The sequence below is a fragment of the Rana temporaria genome, chromosome 5 (assembly GCF_905171775.1).
Source record: "Rana temporaria chromosome 5, aRanTem1.1, whole genome shotgun sequence".
NCBI lineage: Eukaryota > Metazoa > Chordata > Amphibia > Anura > Ranidae > Rana > Rana temporaria.
Genome location: NC_053493.1, coordinates 29,222,704 through 29,245,320, shown reverse-complemented (window position 1 = coordinate 29,245,320; position 22,617 = coordinate 29,222,704). Strand labels below are relative to the sequence as shown.

Below are 22,617 nucleotides of genomic sequence, written 5' to 3'. Positions count from 1 at the left end.
AATGAGAATGGGACTAACAGTGGCATGAAAGAGGCTGAAGTCCGGGTAGGTTGCAGGATGCTAGAAGATAATTCGGGTCAGAACAGTCGCTCAGGATATGATAACAGAAATGGCATTCATGACAGACAAATGTGTATTTGGCATTTATAGACACTTGCCTTCTGCTATATATCCACTAGATGGAGTGTGTGCACACATACAGGAAGTATGATAAGTCGCAAGGTAAAACCTGTGCCTGACAGAGGACACTTCTGCTGACAAGAATTTTGTTTTCAATCCTTTTAAACACAGGATCCCTGATGTATTCATCTCCTTTGCAGGACTAACTGCCATGCACTATGGTGCCATATGTATACCTGCCCCACCCCCCACATGATCTGTGTGAGCGAGGAGGCACAGTTCAATCTACATCATCTTTTTAACTATTGTCTTGTGGTCTAGTTAGTGTAGCGCTCACCCCCGAAGGAGCCGCTGAGAATAGATGGGATGGCTGATTTACCTCATAGCTCTTTCTGTACGTCTAGGGGTGAATGATGTATGCAGCAGCAGCAGCAAAGGAATGTCCACAAATAAATGTCTTTTATGTGCTCTTTATTACCCAGCCGGGTAAAAACAGTTAACAGGTGATGAAAGGCATAGAGATGAGGAGGAGAACGGCAGATTCAGGCGTAGTATCTGGAACAGTCCTGTTCCCATATGTAACACTTTAACACTTTCCTTACCACTCCTGCTTAAGTGGGCTTGGTGTGCCCGGATAGGCCTCTCTCACTGACCTAGCAGCCGGGACACCGCTCGAATCTCTTTAGGACCAAGTCTCTGCCACAGACTTGGTAAAAATGGAACTTGTTTCAATGGTCTCTGCCACAGACCTGCTGAATGAATGTCAGGGAGGAAACCTCTGCCACAGGCCCTCTTGAATTGCAGATACAGATGTCTCTCTTTCAAATGAAGTTACGCCTGAATCCTCTTTGTAACGTCACCACAGGTACCGACTGAAAGAGGAGTCCATCCTTCAATGTCCGGTCACCTCGATCCCCGGTGGTTCGTCAGAATCCTATTGGACCGCCAGCCTCTCTATGGCGCTCCTCAGGTGGACTCCCCACCGAACAGCTACACTTGCTTGGGATCTTCAAAAGTGGGAACCCAGTCGACTACTCAGTCCCCGTCCTGCTTGAATGCTCCGGACCAACTTAGGCCCGAAACCAGGAACACCGCTTAGCAGGTAGGCCATAACACCGAGCGCTGTGGTGTGGCCACCCTAAAGGTGGGCGCCAAACAGGAAGAAGACCCGCTAAAATGGCGTCTGTTCCACTAGTACCCTCTCCCAGCATGCCCAGCGAGAGAAACTCCTTCCTGATTGGCTGCTGGCAAGAGGCACCCAGACCTGGACTCCACTCCGTCGCCCCGGGGTGGTATAACACCCCGGCAACAACAGAATAAGCCCGCATCACAGCCCAGCTGAAACAGAGACCCAAATTTGGACCAATTTACAATGGTCAGAGTCACTTAACTCTCTGACCCCCTCTAAATCTAACTAGCACCGGTTATGAAAAGTAACCAGGCGCTACATTAGCAATTGGTTTAAACAGGCAACTTCTGCTTCCTGATATGTGCCTGCTGTTCCATGTACGTGTATGGAAAACTATCCTGTTCTCTTTGTATTGCTTCCTTTGTGTGAAATCCCTGGTGTTCTTGCCAGTCCCTTTTGCTTTTAGATTAAAAACTGACCAAACTAAGCAGGGGAGCACAGCGTGGTCAGTCCTCTAGCTTTGCTGGGAACTCAACCTGCTCTCTTCCAATGATCAGACTTGTCCTGAACCCCCCCCCCCCCCTGCACTGCCTTTCACTGGGAAGCTCAGTGTGCTGCTGCTTCTCCTCCTCCACCGCCCATCTCTTATGTAGCTGAGAACAAAAGGAATGTGACCGCTTATGAAAAAGCACATCATTTCTCATGACTGGCTTCCCAGTAGTGATAACTAGGGACCATGCCTGTGCTGTGAGATGGCACGGTTGCTTGAAGTCTTCACAAAGGGTACACGTGACAAGGTGACAATACAGGGGCCCAGTTACCACCTTATAACAGAAAGTGTCTAAACAAGAATCTTCATAATATTAAAAGCGCCGCCCCCCCCCCCCCCCCCCGGTCCATCACCGCCTTCCCCTATCCATGCTCCCGACCCCTTTCAGGACATCGGCACATAGATTCCAATGCGGAATGGCTGTTTTGTTTTTTTTAAGCAATGATTAGAGCCAGAGGCGCTAATAGGCTTCAATATAGGGTGGGCTCTGTTGCAGAGAGTGTGCTCCGAGCCCACCCAGGTGTGTTACAACAGTGAATCAATCTTCGCTGTTGTAACACTGATCCTCCTCCCGGCGAATCAGGAAGCTGGTTTTGACACCGGTAACCCGTTTGGCTGAAAAGGACAGGCAATCCTATTGGACGCCTTTGAGGAGAAGGGAGGAGCCGCACGGCTGGAGCCGCCGTGATGCAGAGAGGACACAGGAGCCTGCAACACGCCACCCATAGGTGCTGCCGACCGACCAACCGGGGGGAGGGGGAGTTTGCAGCCCCCCCCCCCCAAAGAAAAAAAAAACGCCACTGGGTTCACCAGGGATTATACTGTGTATATAAACCTGCAGATCTAAAAAGGTGGAATACATATTTTGAAATTACTTGAACATGTTTACACTTTTTCTTTTCCATCAAATACTTTTTATTGAATTTTAAATGTTTTTTTTTTTTTTCTTACACATATACAAACAAAGCACATCGGGCCAGATTCACGTAGCCCGGGCGCAGCATAACGTAACCGATTTAGGTTACACCGCCGCAAATTTTCTGTCTAAGTGCCCGATCCACAAAGCACTTACCTGGAAATTTGCAGCGGTGTATCCTGAATCCGTCCGGCGCAAGGCGTGCCAATTCAAATGGGGCGGGTACCATTTAAATTAGGCGCGCTCCCGCGCCGGATGTACTGCGCATGCTCCCGATGCAAATTTCCCGATGTGCTTTGCCCGAAATTACGACGCGCCGACGTTTTGTGAATCGCGACGTGAAAAAAAGACTTGCGCCGGGAAAAAAAAAAAATTTAAAAAAAATTCAAAAGCGACCCGGGAAAGACGGGTATACTTTTACATGGTGTAGTAATTTTACACTTTGTAAAAGGTGCCCTATCTTTGCGAAGGCAAACTAATACTTGCGGCGACGTAACAACAGGAAAAAGTTTCGTGGATCGCAGTAACTGCTAATTTGCATACCCGACGCTGGTTTACGACGCAAACTCCCCCCAGCGGCGGCCGCGGTACTGCATCCTAAGATTCGACAGTGTAAAACTATTACACCTGTCGGATCTTAGGGATATCTATACGTAACTGATTCTATGAATCAGCCGCATAGATAAAAACAGGGATACGACGGCGTATCAGGAGATACGCCGTCGTATCCCTTTTGTGAATCTGGCCCATCATACGTTAGTGACTGGGTTTATATCTACTTTAAATGGAAAAAAAAAACAAAAAAACATTCAGGTCAGTTATGTGACATTAAGTAGATTTTAAGGAGTCTCGATTTTGTCTCATGTAGGAGTACATAATGTCTGACAAAAGTGACCTGAAAGCTGAACTGGAACGCAAAAAGCAGCGTTTAGCACAAATACGGGAAGAGAAGAAACGTAAAGAGGAGGAGCGGAAAAAGAAGGAGGTCAGTGAACTGTTGCTTCAAATTTGTATGTTAAACCAACAAAAGAGAACTACAAACCATAGAGCCATGGAGTGGTAAATACGCACTAATGTCTCATAAATACATTTTCAGATGCAGTTTAACCGCTTCCCGACCGCCGATATATGTATATGCAGAATGGCACGGCCAGGCAAATGGTCGTACCTGTATGTCCCTTTGAACTTCCCCGCCGCGTGCCTCGGAAGTGTACCCGCAGGTCCTGCAAACTCAATGCACAGAGTCCTGACCTTAACCTGATAGAACACCTTTGGGATGAATTCGAGCGGAGACTGTGAGGCCTCGTACACACGACCGGACATGTCCGCTGAAACTGGTCCGCGGACCAGTTTCAGGGGACAGATCCGATCGTGTGTACAGGCTAGCGGACAGATTTCCAGCGGACAAATGTTTCTTAGCATGCTTAGCATGGAAAGCTGTCCGGCGGACATGTCCGCTGGTTAGTATGTCTAACCAGCGGACCGAAAATCCTGCGCATGCGTCGAATTGATTCGACGCATGCGTGGAAGCATTGAACTCGCACGAGAGAGAACGTCGGTGTCGTCTACGTCACCGCGTTCTCTGTCCGCGCGGATTTCGGTTTGATGGTGTGTACAGCCATCAGACCGAAATCTCCGAGCGGACATGTCCGATGAAAACGGTCCGGCGTTTTCATCGGACTGTCCGCTCTTCTGTACGAGGCCTCAGACAGGCCTTCTCATCCTACATGTGTGCCTTAGCTCACAAATGCGCTTCTAGAAAAATAATCAAACATTCCCATAGACACACTCCTAAACCTTGTGGACGGCCTTCCCAGAAGAGTTGAAGCTGTTATAGCTGCAAAGGGTGGGCCAACTCAATATTGAACCCTACGGACTAAGACTGAGATTCCATTAAAGTTCTTTTGTGTGTAAAGGCAGGTGTCCCAATACTTTTGATAATATAATGTATGTTGTAGCTATAATGATGTCCTTCACTGGAAAATCCCTGAACTCATTTAGAGGGGTGTTCACATAATTTGGCATATAGTATATTGTTAACCACTTAAGGACCGCCTCCTGCACATATACGTCGGCAGAATGGCACGGCTGGGCCCAAGCACGTACCTGTACGTCCTCTTTAAATGCTTAGCCGTGGGTCGCAGGCGCACGCCCGCGACCCGGTCTGAAGCTCCGAGATTGTGGGCGCGGGACCCGCGGACCTGATCGCCGGTGGAGTCCCCCGATTGGTCCCTGGAGCTGAAGAACGGGGAGAGCTGTGTGTAAACACACCTTCCCTGTTCTTCACTGTGGCGCTGTCATTGATCTTCTGTTCCCTGATATAGGGAAAGGCGATCAATGACGTCACACGTCCAGCTCCGCCCCCCTACAGTTAGAAACACATATGAGGTCACACTTAACCCCTTCAGCGCCCCTAGTGGTTAACTCCCAAACTGCAATTGTCATTTTCACAGTAAACAATGCATTTTTATAGCATTTTTTGCTGTGAAAATGACAATGGTCCCAAAAATGTGTCAAAATTGTCCGATGTGTCCGCCATAATGTCGCAGTCCTGAAAAAAATCGCTGATCGCCGCCATTAGTAGTAAAAAAAAAAAAACATAATAAAAATGCAATAAAACTATCCCATATTTTGTAAACGCTATACATTTTGCGCAAACCAATCGATAAACGCTTATTGCGATTTTTTTTTTTTTACCAAAAATAGGTAGAAGAATACGTATCGGCCTAAACTGAGGAAAACATTTTTTTTTATATATTTTTGGGGGATATTTATTATAGCAAAAAGTTAAAAATATTGCATTCTTTTCAAAATTGGCGCTCTATTTTTGTTTATAGCGCAAAAAATAAAAACCGCAGAGGTGATCAAATACCACCAAAAGAAAGCTCTATTTGTGGGGAAAAAAGGACGCCAATTTTGTTTGGGAGCCACATCGCACGACCGCGCAATTGTCAGTTAAAGCGACGCAGTGCAGAATCGCAAAAACTGTCCGAGTCCTTCACCTGCATTTTGGTCCGGATCTTAAGTGGTTAATTGGTATCTTTATTTTAATCATTTAGTGATGTCACTTATCGATTCTCCTTCCTCTTCAGTACTTACTGCTGTTAATACAAAAATGGTTTAAGGTTCGTGTCTTTATATTGACCTCAGATATCACACATTTCTTTACACAGGCAGAACAGCAGCTACAAATAGAGCCAATCCATGAAGATTCTGATCTAGACCGCAAGAGGCGTGAGACAGAAGCTTTGCTGCAGAGTATTGGGATCTCCCCAGAGCCACCTCTAGGTATTCAGAGATATGCAATTCTATTTATTTTAGAATATCTGACTGTTCACAGCTTCCTACCAGGATCCAGCCCTGCCTCGTACAACTATATAGGGCAAGGCCTTTTCTGATTGGATAATAATTAAAGGAGTTGTAAAGGCAAAAGTTTTTTTTTTTTTTTATCTTGATGCATTCTATTAGGTAGATTCAGGTACCGTTAGGACGGCGTAGCCTATCGTGTTTACACTATGCCGCCTTAAGTAAGAGAGGCAAGTACATGATTCTCAAAGCACTTACCTCCTTACTTAAGGTGGCGTAGTGTAATCGCGGCGGGCGTAAGGGCGCCTAATTCAAATTGGTTGGAGGGGGGCTTGTTGTATGGTAATGAGGCTTGACCTCACGTTTTTTGACGTTTTTTGCTACTGCGCATGCGCCGGGCGCCTACATTTCCCAGTGCGCATTGCGACTAAGTACACCGTATGGGCCTATTGATTTCGACGTGGACGTAAATGACGTAACTCACGACTTACGCAAACGTCGTAAAAAATTCGAACCTCGCGGCGGGAACGGCGGCCATACTTTAACATTGTTATTCCACCTCATAGGTGGAATAACTTTAGGCCGCCTAAGGCCTTACGGAAACGACATAATTCAACTGTGGCGGCTGGGCATACGTTCGTGAATCGACGTACAAGCTCATTTACATAATCTACGCCGGCCGCAATGGAAGCGCCACCTAGCGGCCATCCGAAAAATTGCAATCTAAGATAGGAAGGCGCAAGCTGGCCTATCTTAGATATGTTTAAGCGTATCTCTGTTTGAGCATACGCTTAAACATACGGCGGCGTAGATTCGGAGTTAGGTCGGCTTATCTACTGATAAGCCGGCCTAACTCTTTCTGAATCTACCTACAGTATATGTGTCACCTTCTGTGTGTAGCAGCCCTCCCAGCACTCCTAATACTTACCTGAGCTTTTTCTCTCTCCAGCGATGTAAACGATCTCAGCCATCTAGGACACTCTTCTTGATTGGCTGAGACAGAGCAGCAGTGCCATGGTCTCCCGCAGCTGTCAGTCAAAGTCAGTTAGCCAATCAGGGGAGAGAGGGGGCGGGGCCTGGTCAGGGTTCGCAGCGCAGCAAATTTTATACAGCATGTTGCCAACCATGCCCTTTTTGAGTCAATGTGACCGCAGTACAGCCGCATCTGAAGCCTGGTACACACTATGTTTTTTTTTTTACGTCCAGCTGGCCAAAAAAAAAAAAAAAAAATGGAGAGCTCACCATACTAACACAAGCGATGTTATTGCTTAAATTTCCCCCGCGTAATGGGGAAGGGGTTAGGACAGTAATCTGGAGATGAGGACAGTAATGGGGGTAGGGGGTTATGATGATATATGGGGTGGCTGAGGACATTAATGGGGTCACTGAGGACAGTGATGGGGAAGACTGGGGACAATAACTGTCGGGGGGGGGGGGCTAAGAACAGTAATGAGGGGAAGGGGTTAGGACGGTGAGCTGAGGACATCAATGGGGTCACTGAAGACAGTAATGGGGAAACCTGAAAACAGTTTTGAGAGGGTGGGAGGGCTGAGGATAGTAATGGGGCAGTCATTGGGTTGGGGTCACTAAAGACAGTAATGGGGGGGCTGAGGACAGTAATGGGGAGGGGGATTTTGGTGTGAAGGGGGTGACTGTGATGTGAGGGGGGACCTAGGATGTTGATGTAAGAACAGGATTGTGATATGAGGCTCAGTTCAGATCTGTGCATGTGCATTTTGCAATTAAAATTAAAGCGGAGTTCCGGCCACAATTTCACTTTTTAAATATAAATACCCCTGTAATACACAAGCTTAATGTATTCTAGTAAAGTTAGTCTGTAAACTAAGGTCCGTTTTGTTAGGTTGTTACAGCATTTAGACACTTTATAAAATAGAAATTGACTGGGGCCATCTTAAGTGTGGGCATCACGAAGCCAGACTGTATGACTTCCTGGATTTCAGCCTTGCAGATCTCGCACATGCTCAGTGCTGCACAAGCAGTGTAATAGGTTTCAGATCAGGTTTCAGCACCTGTACTGTCCAAGTAACATGATTCTTCGAGACTGGGGAGTGCACAGACTCCTGGAAAGTTACACCAACTACATTCCCAGGAGTCTGTGCGGTGTAGGTTAGGAAGCTTAAGCACCTAGGTGCAGGAAGAGGGAAGATTAACTATTCTGCCTAGCAACAACACTTTGAGGGCATCTAAAAAAAATATTTTTTTTCTTAAAGGTCTAATGACATTTTTTTAAAACTACTGATGTAATGTTATATTTATGGGTGGAACTCCACTTTAATGGGCTGCCCTACTCACGTGAAACACAGGCAAAGAAGTCCCAACCTGCAGCACGTGCAAAAATGTGCCGATGTGTGAGGATTTAATTAAGAATTAATGGCACCCCCCCACATCTTCTAAAGTGCAGCGCGTTTCTCTGTGGGTCGGGATTTTGCTCATGTTCCTCAGCCACAGAGATGTGAACCCAGCCTAACAGCAGAAGGGGTTCTGTGATGTGAAGGATCTGAGTCATTGCACAATCATGCGATTCGGACCTCTGTTGGAAGAGTATTTTTACTAACTGGACCTCTGTGAATTGTAAATCAATACCCCTGGTATAGACATTAGCATGAAAATATTTGATTTATTGGAGTTGAAAAATAATATGTTTTTGTTTTTCTTTATTTCTTAGTTCCAACCCCAATGTCTCCTTCATCAAAATCACTGAGCACGCCCAGTGAGGCCGGGAGCCAGGACTCTGTTGATGGTGCAATAATGGGACGGTAAGATGTGTAATCTCAGCCTTACTCATGTGGATATTATGAACACTAAAATGTACTCACCGCACATAAGAGCCCTGATAAGCCTCTACAGAAGTCATTTTGATTCCAGTACTTGGTCTACATGCCTCACACTAAACATTTCATGCGCTACATCATTTTTATTTTTGCATGTGGATAAATCTCTCATAACCTGTGGTATGTCATAATGGCCTTAATTCCCAACGGATTTCTGTAACATGCAACAGCACAATAAAGCATTCTCAACCCAGAAGGTATTCACATGTCCAAATCCAGCACACATCCCAAACAAATAAAGATTATAGCTCAGTGCAGGACAGTGGGCAAAAGAAACCATGCCTATCATTGCTTTATGTCTCAACCAGGGCCTATCCTAGGCAGGGTGCACAGGGTGCATTGCACCCAGGTGCCTGCAGAGGTGGGGGCATCGAAGTGCCAGAGTTCTCCCCTCCCTCCTTCTCTCCTTGTTTGTGTCCATCCAGAACTAGTGTTCTGAGCATAGGTGTGTCTGTCCAGAACTGATGTGTGAGCATAGGGCAGACCGTCCAGCCTGGCAGTGCTCGGGGGGGGGGGGGGGGGACCGCTCCTCTTCCTAAAAAGGGAGTTCTAGTTTTCAGTGGCTGCTGAGTGCTGATGTGCAGGGATGAATTCTTAACACTGGGAGTCTTGGATCCCGCACTGTCTCCACCAACTCCAGTTGGAATGCCTCCCACTCCCATTTCTATCTCAGGCTGCACAGAGAGAGAATCCAGGTGAGTCAGTGTGCTGGGGGATGGCACCCCCAGCATCCCTTTACACATGCTTTGGGCTGCCCCTGCTCTAGATGTTTAATGGCGTGATAGATTGCATATGATACACAGCCCCTGCGCCTAGTCCATCTACAGATGTGATGTATAATGAGATGTAAAGGGGAGGAGTTAGTAAAATGACAACGCCCATGTGGGGGCGCCAGAAATATTTCTGCACCCAGGCGCCTGTGACCCTAGGATCGGCCCTGGTCTCAACAGCCAGATGCACATTTAGAACCTAGAAATCTGGTGGCATGCCGTAAAATCATTTGTATGTGAAACTTTATTGTAATAAAAAGACAGCATGAAGCCCTACCTGGGACCTCCTCCTCTGATGCATTTTTGTTATCCCAAGCTGGATGAGGTCCCAGAGGGAGCTTCCAGTTGTTCATCTGCCACAATAAAGTTTTGTGCATGAAATGTCTTACGACGTGCCTATGGATAGCTTGGAGTGAGAATGATCTTCTGCCTGGTTTCAGCAACTAGCTAGACAATAACTGTAGCCAGCATACGTGGCCTGGGTGCGGCAAATAATCATTTTGCATGTCCAGAACCACTGTTTTATAGTACAGATACAGCCTAATATCTATAGTACTGTCTATTCTAAATTGCATGCAGCTGTTTCAGGCTTTTTGGTAATTATTCGTAAAGTGCATGGAAACTATGGCGTATATGGGGGGGCTTGGAACCTAATAGGACAGTATAAATTATATAGGTTATGGTGATAAGTGACTAAATCAGGGGTCTCCAAACTTTCTAAACAAAGGGCCACTTTATTGACCCTCAGACTTTAGGAGGGCTGGACTATGGCCAGTGGTAGTGGACATTTTCTTGGCATCAGTGGGAGTAAACATGGCCGTAATTGGTATTGGGGGGAGAAGCAGTACCCTATCATTGGCAGGAATAGTGCCCCATCATTGGTTTAATTGGAAGGAACAGTGCCAATTTATTGGTATCATTGGGAGGGGAGGAATAATACCCCATCATCAGTATCATTTGAAAGCAATAATGCCCCATCATTAGTATCAGTGGGAGGAATAGTGTCCCATTATTGGTGTCAGTGGGAGATATTGTGCTTCATTGCTGGTATCAGTTGGCAGAATCGTGTCTTGTGTCTTTGGAAGTTAGTGACCCGAGGGCCGGATAAAGGCAGGCAAAGGGCTGCATCTGGCCCCAGGGCCGTAGTTTGGAGACCACTGGACTAAAGGAATCAAAAAGCCCTCCAAACGATCAACGCATAGCACTGTAAAGCCTTTTTAGAACTGATCAGTTAAAGGGCTTTTTAAAGCAGAGGTCCATCCTAAAAAAAAAAAATAATCGCCAAAAAGGCTCAAAAAAATTTGAAAAAAATAATTAATTTTTTTATATACTTACCAGAAATAATGTTACTAGGCAGATCGTCCTAATCTGCCAGTTCCTCATCCGCGTTGATGTTCAGTGTTCGCCTACTCGCGTTGCCTCCTGGGAAATGGAGGCGCGCTGCCTTCTGGGACACACAGGACAACACCGCTCATTCACAAAGCACCGTGCGACTCGCGCATACGCAGTAGGAAACGGGCAGTGAAGCCGCAAGGCTCCACTGCCTGGTTAACTTAGTGAGGATGGCGGCGCTGGGACCTGCCACGATCGACGGATCGCCCTCGGGCGGCCGACATCACAGGCACCTTGGACAGGTAAGTGTCCGTATTAAGGCTTTATTTCCACTGGCGTTTTTACAGCCACTTTTCTGAGCGTTTTTTACAGCTTAAAAACGCCTGTCCATGTTATTCTATGGCATCATGCCCACATAGACGTTTTTGAGCTGCAAATGGCATAGGCGTTTTTGAGCTGTAAAAAAAACGCAGGACCAGGGCGTTCTGTGGCTCCAGCAATAGAGCTGTAAAAACGCCAGACATTAAAAAACGCTCAAAAACGCGACCGCAGCGTTTTTGAGCTCCAGCTCAAAAAAAAAAAATTTTTTTTTTTTTTACAAAATAAACATGGACAGGCGTTTTTAAGCTGTAAAAAAGGCTAACAACAGTGGCTGTAAAAACGCCAGTGGAAATGAAGCCTAAAAGTCAGCAGTGTTTTTAGCTGCTGACTTTAAAAAAATAATAATAATTTAAGCTGGACCTCTGCTTTAAAGCAGACTTCGTTGGAAGCAATGTAGATTACACCTCTTTTGAATGCACCAATGGGCTCTGCCCGGCCTGACCAAGCAAAAAAGCTTTTTAGAAAAAGGCAGGTGTGTCAAACTCCATTTCATTGCAGCTGCAGTATGGTTGCCTTCAAAGAGCCGGTTGTATCTTGGGTGCGCTACGTACAGAGTTTAGGAGTGTCACATATCATGTCACATATCGAGTATGTATAACAAAACACCTTCAATAATATATTTAAGAGACCAAATGGGAGCAAACATACACTTCAACTGCTGCATGCATGTTCCAGATCAGTGACAGAGAATAGATTAGGTTCAGAGGATCAACGCGGCAGCCTGTCGGCTAGAATTTTCAGGAAGAGATCGCAGGGTTTGACAAATTTGCTTGGAATCTAGGAGCCAGCTAAAAAAGTTAGGAGCCAGAAAACACAGAAACAAACGCATACGTGAGTAGCGCCCGCATATGTAAACTTTATTCAAACCACACATGTGAGGTATCGCCGCGATTGGTAGAGCGAGAGCAATAATTCTAGCCCTAGACCTCCTCTGTAACTCAAAACATGCAACCTTAAACGGCGCCTATGGAGTTTTTAAAGGGTAAAAGTTTGTCACCCTCACCGTCGTGCGATCGTGGCTGGCCCGCGCCGGACAGTAATTGAGGCCACGGCTTTGCGGCCTTCTGCAGGCCTAAGCTTCCCAGGGCACCCGGATTTTGTCGAGCCCTGAGAGATCGGCAGTGACAGCCTCCATATTTTTCTTAGCATGGGTTTCTTTTTAATGAGATTGTGACTGAACCATCCAGCACCCAGCTTGGGTGCCTCCATCAAGATATAGCTTCCCCCAGTCTGGAACCAGGAACCAGGTATTACAGCTGAATATTGCATCCAATATACTAGACAACACTAGCTTAGATGCAAACTGGAACTATTTATTGAAAATTCACATAGAGTGCTGTATATAGCACACAATTTCAGGTAGGCCCTGATTACATTACCCTAACAATGCAAACTGTAAACAGGAATATATTTAACATAGCTAATGAACAGCTAACATACACATAATGTTAATTCACATCTAGCAACTAATAGCTGACAGTGATCTAATTACCATGAACTAATTAACAGCTAGTCACTTAAACAAACCAAGGAGCCCAGACAGTTTGGCACCCAGCTCACAACCCTGGATACACAACGTTCCTTACACATTATTATAAGCACAAACACATAACATCCCACAATAGTTTGATAACAAGATAAAGTGGACACAATATCAATCACATCTCCAGGAGATGAGCAGACAGACAAACAATCGGTGACTCAATTAACAGTGGGAACACACACCTAGGAGGCACACAATGGGAGAGACATACAGTGCATTGAAAAAGTATTCATACCCCTTGAAATTTTCCACATTTTGTCATGTTACAACCAAAAACGTAAATGTATTTTATTGGGATTTTATGTGATGGATCAACACAAAGTGGCACATAATTGTGAAGTGGAAGGAAAATTATAAATGGTTTTTAAAGTTTGTTGCATATAAATATGTGAAAAGTGTGGTGTACATTTGTATGGCGCCCCCCTGAGTCAATACTTTGTAGAACCTCCTTTCACTGCAATTACAGCTGCAAGTCTTTTTGGGGTGGTCTCTGCCAGCTTTGCACATCTAGAGAGTGACATTTCTGCCCATTCTTCTTTGAAAAATAGCTCAAGCTCTGTCAGATTGGATGGAGAGCGTCTGTGAACAGCAATTTTCAAGTCTTGCAATAGATTGTCAGATCTGTTGCAGACTCGAACAGGTTTTCTGGTATTATGGTGAGTATTTCTTCTGAGCATGCATGTTTGTACTTCGGAGTTTTGTCCGACGAACTTGTGTACACAGGATCGGAAAATCTGACAACACACAATTGTTGGTGGACAATTTTAAAGCATGCTATCCCACATTTGTCCGTGGAAAATCCGACAACAATTGTCCGATGGAGCGTACAAAGGGTCGGATTTTTTGGCAACAGCCTGTCATCACACAATTCCCGTTGGATAATCCGATCGTGTGTATGAGGCTTTATAGTTGTCCTGTGGATCTCTGCAGCTCCTCCAGAGTTACCATGGGCCTCTTGGCTGCTTCTCTGATAAATGCTCTCCTTGCCCGGCCTGTCAGTTTAGGTGGACAGCCATGTCTTGGTAGGTTTGCAGTTGTGCCATACTCTTTCCATTTTCCAATGATGGATTGAACAGTTTTTATAGCCTAACCCTAATTTAAACTTCTCCACAACTTTATCCCTGACATGTCTGGTGTGTTTCTTTGGCCTTCATGATGCTGTTTGTTCACGAACGTTCTCTAACAAACCTCTGAGGGCTTCACAGAACAGCTGTTTTTATATTGAGATTAAATTCCACACTATGGGGTAGATTCAGAGAGAATTTACGCCGGAGTATCTATAGATACGCCGCGTAAATTCAAATCTGCGCCGGCGTATCTTCTTTCTATATTCAGAAAGCAAGATACGCCGACATTAGCATAAGATACCACTGGCATAAGTCTCTTACGCCGTCGTATCTTAGGGTGCATTCTCATGCTGGCCGCTAGGTGGCGCTCCCGTCGTTTTCGGCGTACAGTATGCAAAGTACCTAGTTACGCCGATTCACAAACGTACGTGCGCCCGGCGGTAGTTTTTTACGTTGTTTGCGTTAAGACTTTTTCGGCGTAACGTTGCTCCTGCTATTAGGAGGCACAGCCAATGTTAAGTATGGACGTCGTTCCCGCTTCGAAATTTGAATTTTTTTTACGTTGTTTGCGTAAGTCGTTCGCGAATAGGGCTGGACGTAATTTACGTTCACGTCGAAACCAATATGTCGTTGCGGCGTACTTGAGAGCAATGCACTCTGGGATATGTACACGGACGCCGCATGCGCCGTTCGTAAAACACGTCAATCACATCAGGTCATCACACATTAGCATAAAACACGCCCCCCCTTCAACATTTGAATTACGCGGGCTTACGCCGGCCCCATTTACGCTACGCCGCCGCAACTTACGGAGCAAGTGCTTTGTGAATACTGCACTTGCTCCTGTAAGTTGCGTCGGCGTAGCGTAAATACAATACGCTGCGCCGCCGTAACTAGGCGCGCAGCTACGTGAATCTACCCCTCTCTTTACTAATTAGATGACTTCTGAAGTCAATTGGCTCCACTAGACTTTAGTTAGGGGTGTCAGAGTAAAGGGGGCTGAATACAAATGTACCCCATACTTTTCACATCTTTATTTGTAAAAGAATTTTGAAAAACATTTATAATTTTTCTTCCACTTCACAATTATTTGCCACTTTGTGTTGGGCTATCACATACAATCCCAATAAAATACATTTATGTTTTTTGGTTGTAACATGACAAAATGTGGAAAATTTCAAGGGGTATGAATACTTTTTCAAGGCACTATACTTAACAATAAACAAATAACACCTTAATAAACAGACTATAGCAGGAGACTCCAGCCTTGGGTTGCTCTGAGTCCCAGAGTCTAAAGCAGTCATTGCTGGTTTGGTCACAAAGGACCCAAACAGAGGAGGGCTGGCAGCACTAGGCCTGGGGGGAAAGTCCAGTCAAGTGGCCCACTGAACCGTCAAATTAGCTCACCATCCGGTCCTAGGGAGTTGTAGTTTCTTTTGCGCTGCTCTGTTTTCCACCCGCCGGGAGCTTGAGCGTGGACTACAACTCCCAGAATGCAACAGCTAATGGCGAGCCGCTGTGGCCGTGCCCCCGGCCTGACTTCCTAGTGCAGAATAAAAAAAGATGGTAAAGGGCAGAGGCTGCCGACCATTTTGAACATAAGTTAGAGTGGCCTGGGAGGCAATTGCCGCCCTGCCCCCCGGCCCAGCCCTCCCCTGGACCCAAATATGTGTGTTTCGGGGAGACATGGACCCAAATCTGAAGCAGGACCACTCCAAGGTTCCCCCAGGCACGCGCCTCCCAAAAAGTAGTGTTCCCTTAAAAGCCAGGGCTCATAGTCAGTAGGCAAAAGGCCACCTTGTAGTTCCCTCCAAAAGCCCCTGTCCTGGTTGGGTCGTCATAGAGGAGAACCAGTAGTGGAAACAAGTTTTTGGTTTTGGCCCCCGGTTTTGAATCTAGATGGGGGCACCAATATTACCCACCACTGTTTGAAATAGTTTCTTAGGTCTTAGAAGACAGAAGATCTGTGTTTTTATTTTAGTTTGATGTAATTTGGATTAATATTAAACAATTCTTATTTCTTATTCTTAGGAATATTCAAAGTGGCCTTATGGGGTAAGAAAGCATTTGTATGTTTTGCAAAGTGTGTGACTATTCTTTAGCCAAAGCAACTCTATCAGCAGAATAAGGCTCGGTTCACACTGCTGCGATTTGATGCAATTTTTGGTGCAATTATGTGGTGCGTCTTTGATTGACTTTTGCATTTTCTATAGGGCCAAATCACACTGTAAATCGCACCAAAGTAGCACAGGAGCCTTTTCCAAAGTCTCACCGTGTCAAGCTGCATTGATAACGGGCACCATTGAATATAATGTGTTTTCCTTCGTCATGTGAAGCATGACAAGTCGCACTATTGGGAACCGACACTAAAACACATAAAAAAACTTTTTAATGTTAAATAAAGGAAAAGCAGTTTGAAAAAAAAGATATCTTGCCTATATTTCCATTCTGATAATATGATCCTTCGAAAACCTTATTGTTCTACAAATAATTAGGGTCAATTGTTTTAAAGCGGTTGTATACCCTTTTGAACCACTTGCACCTACAGGTAAGCTTACATTAAGGCTTACCTGTAGGTGCTTGCAATATCTCCATAACCCATATGGTTAACCACTTAAGACCCGGACCTTTAGGCAGCTAAAGGACCCGGCCAGTTTTTGCGATTCGGCACTGCGTCGCTTTAACTGACAATTGCGCGGTCTTGCGACGTGGCTCCCAAACAAAATTGGCGTCCTTTTTTTTTCCACAAATAGAGCTTTCTTTTGGTGGTATTTGATCTCCTCTGCAGGTTTTTATTTTTTGCGCTATAAACAAAAATAGAGCGACAATTTAAAAAAAAAATGCAATATTTTTTACTTTTTGCTATAATAAATATCCCCCAAAAATATATAAAAAACGTTTTTTTCCCTCAGTTTAGGCCGATACGTATTCTTCTACCTATTTTTGGTAAAAAAAATCGCAATAAGCGTTTAACGATTGGTTTGCGCACAATTTATAGCGTTTACAAAATAGGGGATAGTTTTATTGCATTTTTATTAATTATTATTTTATTTACTACTAATGTCAGCGATCAGCGTTTTTTTTTGTGACTGCGACATTATGGCGGACACTTCGGACAATTTTGACACATTTTTGGGACCATTGTCATTTTCACAGCAAAAAATGCATTTAAAATGCATTGTTTATTGTGAAAATGACAGTTGCAGTTTGGGAGTTAATCACAAGGGGGCGCTGAAGGGGTTAAGTGTGACCTCATTTGTGTTTCTAACTGTAGGGGGGTGTGGCTGTAGGTGTGACGTCATCGATTGTGTTTCCCTATAAAAGGGAACACACAATCGATGACAGCGCCACAGTGAAGAACGAGGAAGCTGTGTTTACACACAGCTCTCCCCATTCTTCAGCTCCGGGGACCGATCGCGGGACTCCAGCGGCGATCGTGTCCGCGGGTCCCACGGTCACGGAGCTTTGGACCGGGTCGCGGGAACCCTGCCAGCCTCTGCCACCAGCTATGATGTGCCTGCATTGCACAGCGAAGCACAGAGACCTAGTGATGACACTGGGCCTATAATAAGATATGTAATAAAAACTGTAAGTTTTATATATACAGTGCCTTGAAAAAGTATTCATACCCCTTGAAAGTTTCCACATTTGGTCATGTTACAGCCAAAAACGTAAATGGATTTTATGTGATGGACCAACACAAAGTGGCACATAATTGTGAAGTAGAAGGAAAATTATAAATGTTTTTTGCAATTTCTTACAAATATGTGAAAAGTGTGGGGTGCATTTGTATTGAGCCCCCTTTACTCTGATACCCCTAACTAAAATCTAGTGGAACCAATTGCCTTCAGAAGTCACCTAATTAGTAATTAGAGTCCATCTGTGTCTAATTGTATCTCAGTATCAATACAGCTGTTCTGTGAAGCCCTCGGAGGTTTGTAAGAGAACCTTAGTGAACAAACAGCATCATGAAGGCCAAGGAACACACCAGACAGGTCAGGGATAAAGTTGTGGAGAAGTTTAAAGCAGGGTTAGGGTATATAAAAATATCCCAAGCTTTGAACATCTCACAGAGCTCTGTTCAATCCATCATCCGAAAATGGAAAGCGTATGGCACAACTGCAAACCTACCAAGACATGGCCGGCCACCTAAACTGACAGGCCAGGCAAGGAGAGCATTCACCAGAGAAGCAGCCAAGAGGCCCATGGTAACTCTGGAGGAGCTGCAGAGATCCACAGCTCAGGTGGGAGAATCTATCCACAGGACAACTATAAGTTGTGCTCTCCACAAATCTGACCTTTATGGAAGAGTGACAGAAGAAAGTCATTGTTGAAAGAAAACCATAAGAAGTCCTGTTTGCAGTTTGCGAGAAGCCAACATGTGGAAGAAGGTTCTCTGGTCAGATGAGACCAAAATTGAATATTTTGACCTAAAATCAAAAACGCTATGTGTGGCGAAAAACTAACACTGCACATCACCCTGAACACACCATCCCCACCGTGAAACATGGTGGTGGCAGCATCATGTTGTGGGGATGCTTTTCTTCAGCAGGGACAGGGAAGCTGGTCAGAGTTGATGGGAAGATGGATGGAGCCAAATACAGAGCAATCTTTGAAGAAAACCTATTAAAGTCTGTAAAAGACGTGAGACTGGGACGGAGGTTCACCTTCCAGCAGGACAACGCCCCTAAACATACAGCCAGAGCTACAATGGAATGGTTTAGATCAAAGCATATTCATGTGTTAGAATGGCCCAGTCAAAGTCCAGACCTAAATCCAATTGAGAATCTGTGGCAAGACTTGAAAATTGCTGTTCACAGACGCTCTCCATCCAATCTGACAGAGCTTGAGCTATTTTGCAAAGAAAAATGGGCAAAAATGTCCCTAACTAGATGTGCAAAGCTGGTAGAGACATCCCCAAAATGACTTGCAGCTGTAATTGCAGAGAAAGGAGGTTCTACAAAGTATTGACTTGTTGGGGGTATCAGAGTAAAGGGGGCTGAATACAAATGCACTCCACACTTTTCACATATTTATTTGTAAAAAGTTTGAAAACCATTTTATCGTTTTTTTTCCACTTCACAATTATGTGCCACTTTGTGTTGGTCTATCACATAAAATCCCAATAAAATAAATTGATACATTTTGGTGGTAACATGACAAAATGTGGAAAATTTCAAGGGGTGTGAATACTTTTTCAAGGCACAGTAATTTTATTAACATGTTGATGAGTGGTGGACCAGGGAAAGAAAACTAAGGCAGATTAAACTACATGAGGCTGCTGTGAGATGAGCTTTTTGTTGTACATATTATAGGAATGGACAGTGAGCAACCAATCTCCAGTCTGTGGCACAGATCCGTATGCCCCCCCCCCCCCCCATGTATCCCTGTCAGCTATAATAAAGAATGAAAATATACATTTATTATGATAGTGCTTTAAAAGTGACTGCAATCTTATAAGAATCAGCATTGAAGGGCATTGCCGCTCATGAAATGAATGGACTGATAAAGATTTGTGTATATTTTGTGACACATTTGAACTATATTATTCTGTTTAGGTGGCACCCCCATCTGCTTATATAATTGGTTAATGTCAATAACATTCAGAAAATAATTAATATTAAATATATATATTGAGTGTTCCCAATGCTATGAAAGTGTTACAGCTGAAATTTTGCTGCTACAGAAATATAATCATAGTAAACCATTTACATCACAAGATCCTTTGCACAAAAATAGGAAGGGTGTAGAATCTGTGCGTTTTTTTTTCTCTCTCCATATGACACTGTGTATAGCTGGTTGTTAAGAAGCGGGCCTGGAAGTCGGCCACGGCATCCTTAACAACCGATGAGCCATCAGCTGTCAGCGGGCTTCCCCACTGACAGCTGAATGTAAAGACAAGCATTGCCGGAAATAAAAAAAAGGGGGAAAAAAACAACGTCTCTTTGGGCCTGGTATGGATCTTGAGGGGAACCCCATGCCAATTTTTATTTTTTTTAAAAGGCGTGGGGTCCCCCACCCAAATCCATACCAGACCTGTATTTGAGCATGCAGTCTACCAGGTCAGGAAAGGAAGGGGACAAGCGAGCACCCCCGAACCCCCCCCCCCAAACCACATTAGGCCACATGCCCACAACATGAAGGGGTTGCTTTGTCCATGTTGATGAGGACAAGGGCCTCCTCCCTACAACCCTGGGCAGTGGTTGTGAGGTCTGCGGGTGGGGGGCCTATCGAAATCCGGAAGCCCCCTTTAACAAGGGAGCTCCCAAATTCTGGACCCCCCTATGTGAATGAGTATGGGGTATAGTACCCTCTACCCATTCACTAAAAAGTGACTAAAGTCGTTAGTTTAAAAATGGTGGCACTGCCCCCCTGTGATGTCAGTGGCCCAGCATGCACCGATTGATGACCTTACAGGGGGGTGGTGCCACCAGGTGACGTCGCTGGGTGGCCCTGCTTGTTAACTATTCAAGAACTTTCATACAGCGGAGCAGGGAGATGGCGGGAGTCTTCGGCGTGAGCAAAACTTTTCTTTTCCCCTGGTATTGATTTTGAGGGGAACCCCACAGCAATTTTTTTTTTTTTTTTACATTTGTTTTACATTTTGGCATGGGGGTTCCCCCCCCAATCCATATTAAGCCCTTCAGATCTGGTATGGATTTTGAGGGGAACCCCGTGCCAAAATGTAAAAAAAAATATTGCCGTGGGGTTCCCCTCACTGCTTTTTTGCCATTTTCTTTATTGCCGGCAATGCTTGTTCAGCTGTCAGCGAGGCAGCACACTGACAGCTGATAACTCATCAGTTGATAGGACGCGGCAGCGGCTGGCTTCCTGGCCCACTCCTTAACAACCAGCTATACACAGTTTGTTATAGAAAAAAAATGCAAAGGGCACGTTCAAAAACGCACTGCAAAAACGCCTGAAAACCGCATCAACCGCCACTACATAGATGTGAACCCAGGGTCAGGGGACATTTTTCCCACTGACCCCCAATGAATTGGTTTCAGCAATTATTTCAGTGGGTCCTCAGGGGTAAAAAGGTTGAGAATGGCTGGTATAGAAGGTAAAAATCAATATGAATTTAGACACGAATTTATGCAATTTCTCTGCCATCCTATACCTTGCATACATCATTGTATTCAGTGGGGAGGTAGTGCTTCAAGGCAGCAAAATACAGTTTTTGATGCCCTTTTTAAGCCAGTCAGTCTGCTTGTCTCCTATTTCACAGTCTTATATAAATTGGATACAGTGGGAAAAAAAGTCTTTAGTGACCAATCTAGACAAGGTATGGTGAAAAAAAAATCAATAATTTTGCTGATTGCTCAGCCAATTTATGGTAAGGCAGATTGTTACACCGTATATCCTGAAAGTTACCCTTTAAGGCTGGGGAATCACTGACTCATCTCATCCATCAGTACATGCATGCATTCCTTTGTATTTTGTGTGAATTTTCTTTATATTCATTAAACATTGTTATTTCAGGAATTATAGTGTCTACTTATATTTTTTAAACTGCTTTCTGGATGATGAGCAGAACCCTGCAGTGGGATACTGACCCGTCTGTACTGCAGCTGCATTCAGAGTCCGACCTTGGGTACGTTCCATCCTTTATATTATAATGTGGATTTCATCTGCTTCATGAGCAATATGAGACCTTTCTTAATTTTCCTCTGTTGATGCTTCATTTAATGTTTTTACTACAAGGGGGAAAAAAAGGATCTTACAGGATGTGAAGGACAGAAATGTGTCTTTGATACCAACAGCAATCACATTTTTACTTTTTAAAGTGTTACTAAACACACAACAGTACAATCAGTCTGTTCTGTGCCTTTAAAAAAAATATTCATACCCCTTGAAATTATACACATTTTGTCATGTTATATCCAAAAACATAAGTGTATTTTATGTGATAGACCAACACAAAGTGGCACACAATTGGAAAGTAGATATGTGCATTCCCGTTCGTACGAATGTTATTTTTGTACGGAAATGTTCATTTTCGTACCCGCAGAATAATATGTACATACGAAAAAATTAAAGCACCAAAATACGAAAACGACGGGATTACGAATGAGCCGCATAACAAACAACCGCAAATACGAACGAACGATCCAACGAAAATACGACAAAACGAAAATGGCAAAAGAACGAAAATGACATTATAACAAAAGATTTGCATTCTGTATCCTGTTTTAATCCCCTCTCTGCTCGTATCCTCAGCCGTATGTTCACACGACATCCACAACAAAAGATTTGCATTCTGTATTTTGTTTGAATCCCCTCTCTGTTTGTATCCTCAGCCGTATGTTCACACGACATCCACAACAAAAGATTGCATTCTGTATCCTGTTTGAATCCCCTCTCTGCTCGTATCCTCAGCCGTATGTTCACACGACATCCACAACAAAAGATTTGCACTCTGTATCTTGTTTGAATCCCCTCTCTGTTCGCACCCTCAGTCGTATGCTCATATGACATCCACAACAAAAGACCCGCACTCTGCATTTTGTTTGAATCCTTTCCCTGTCCGCATCCCCAGTCGTATGCTCACACGACATCCACAACATCCACACCCTGTATTTTGAATTCCTTTTTTCTGTTCGTATTTTGGATTCAACAGAATGCAAATCTTTTGCCACAGATGTCACATG

At 44.5% G+C, this 22,617-nt stretch overlaps 1 protein-coding gene across 2 annotated transcripts in view; it reads left to right on the top strand.

Annotated features, from left to right (window-relative positions):
• DYNC1I1 (dynein cytoplasmic 1 intermediate chain 1) overlaps positions 1 to 22,617 on the top strand; it is a 542,074-nt gene that overhangs the window by 48,698 nt on the left and 470,759 nt on the right. Inside the window, exons 3-7 of one of the 2 annotated variants that reach the window (XM_040352300.1) lie at positions 3,584 to 3,700; positions 5,889 to 6,003; positions 8,708 to 8,798; positions 15,998 to 16,021; positions 21,501 to 21,560. In XM_040352300.1, coding sequence (XP_040208234.1) covers positions 3,584 to 3,700; positions 5,889 to 6,003; positions 8,708 to 8,798; positions 15,998 to 16,021; positions 21,501 to 21,560 — 407 coding nt within the window. The remainder of the gene's footprint in view (positions 1 to 3,583; positions 3,701 to 5,888; positions 6,004 to 8,707; positions 8,799 to 15,997; positions 16,022 to 21,500; positions 21,561 to 22,617) is intronic. The other variant, XM_040352301.1, reaches the window with a different exon arrangement.